The sequence below is a fragment of the Eurypyga helias genome, unplaced genomic scaffold (assembly GCF_000690775.1).
Source record: "Eurypyga helias isolate BGI_N326 unplaced genomic scaffold, ASM69077v1 scaffold21427, whole genome shotgun sequence".
NCBI lineage: Eukaryota > Metazoa > Chordata > Aves > Eurypygiformes > Eurypygidae > Eurypyga > Eurypyga helias.
In genome coordinates this window covers 4,636-4,938 of record NW_010264007.1, presented here as the reverse complement: position 1 = coordinate 4,938, position 303 = coordinate 4,636, and the positions used below count along the sequence as shown (strand labels likewise).

Here is a 303-nt window from a genome sequence, read left to right as displayed (position 1 = left end):
CTTCCTTAAAGCAAAGGGCACGTTTAGGGGTCAGGGCTGTGCTGCTGGTGTGGGACAGCAGTGAGGTGTCTGAACTGCAGCCGGGGGGGTGCAGCTTTGCTGTGCTGCCGGTGGGTCTGGAGATGCAGCCTGGCTGGGAGTCGGCACGGCGGGATTTCTGAGTTGTGTCCTGGCTCCTTTCAGGTGGAGGATGAAACTGTTCTGTGCAATATCCCTTACATGGGAGATGAGGTGAAGGAAGAAGATGAAACTTTCATCGAAGAGCTCATTAATAACTATGATGGGAAGGTCCACGGGGAGGAA

At 54.5% G+C, this 303-nt stretch overlaps 1 protein-coding gene across 1 annotated transcript in view; it reads left to right on the top strand.

Annotated features, from left to right (window-relative positions):
• The window catches only part of EZH1 (enhancer of zeste 1 polycomb repressive complex 2 subunit), a gene marked incomplete at its 3' end in the record, with an annotated part of 6,006 nt that overhangs the window by 1,444 nt on the left and 4,259 nt on the right, over positions 1 to 303 (top strand). The window contains exon 4 of the mRNA XM_010156259.1: positions 184 to 302. Within this exon, the coding sequence (XP_010154561.1) occupies positions 184 to 302 (119 nt within the window). The remainder of the gene's footprint in view (positions 1 to 183; position 303) is intronic.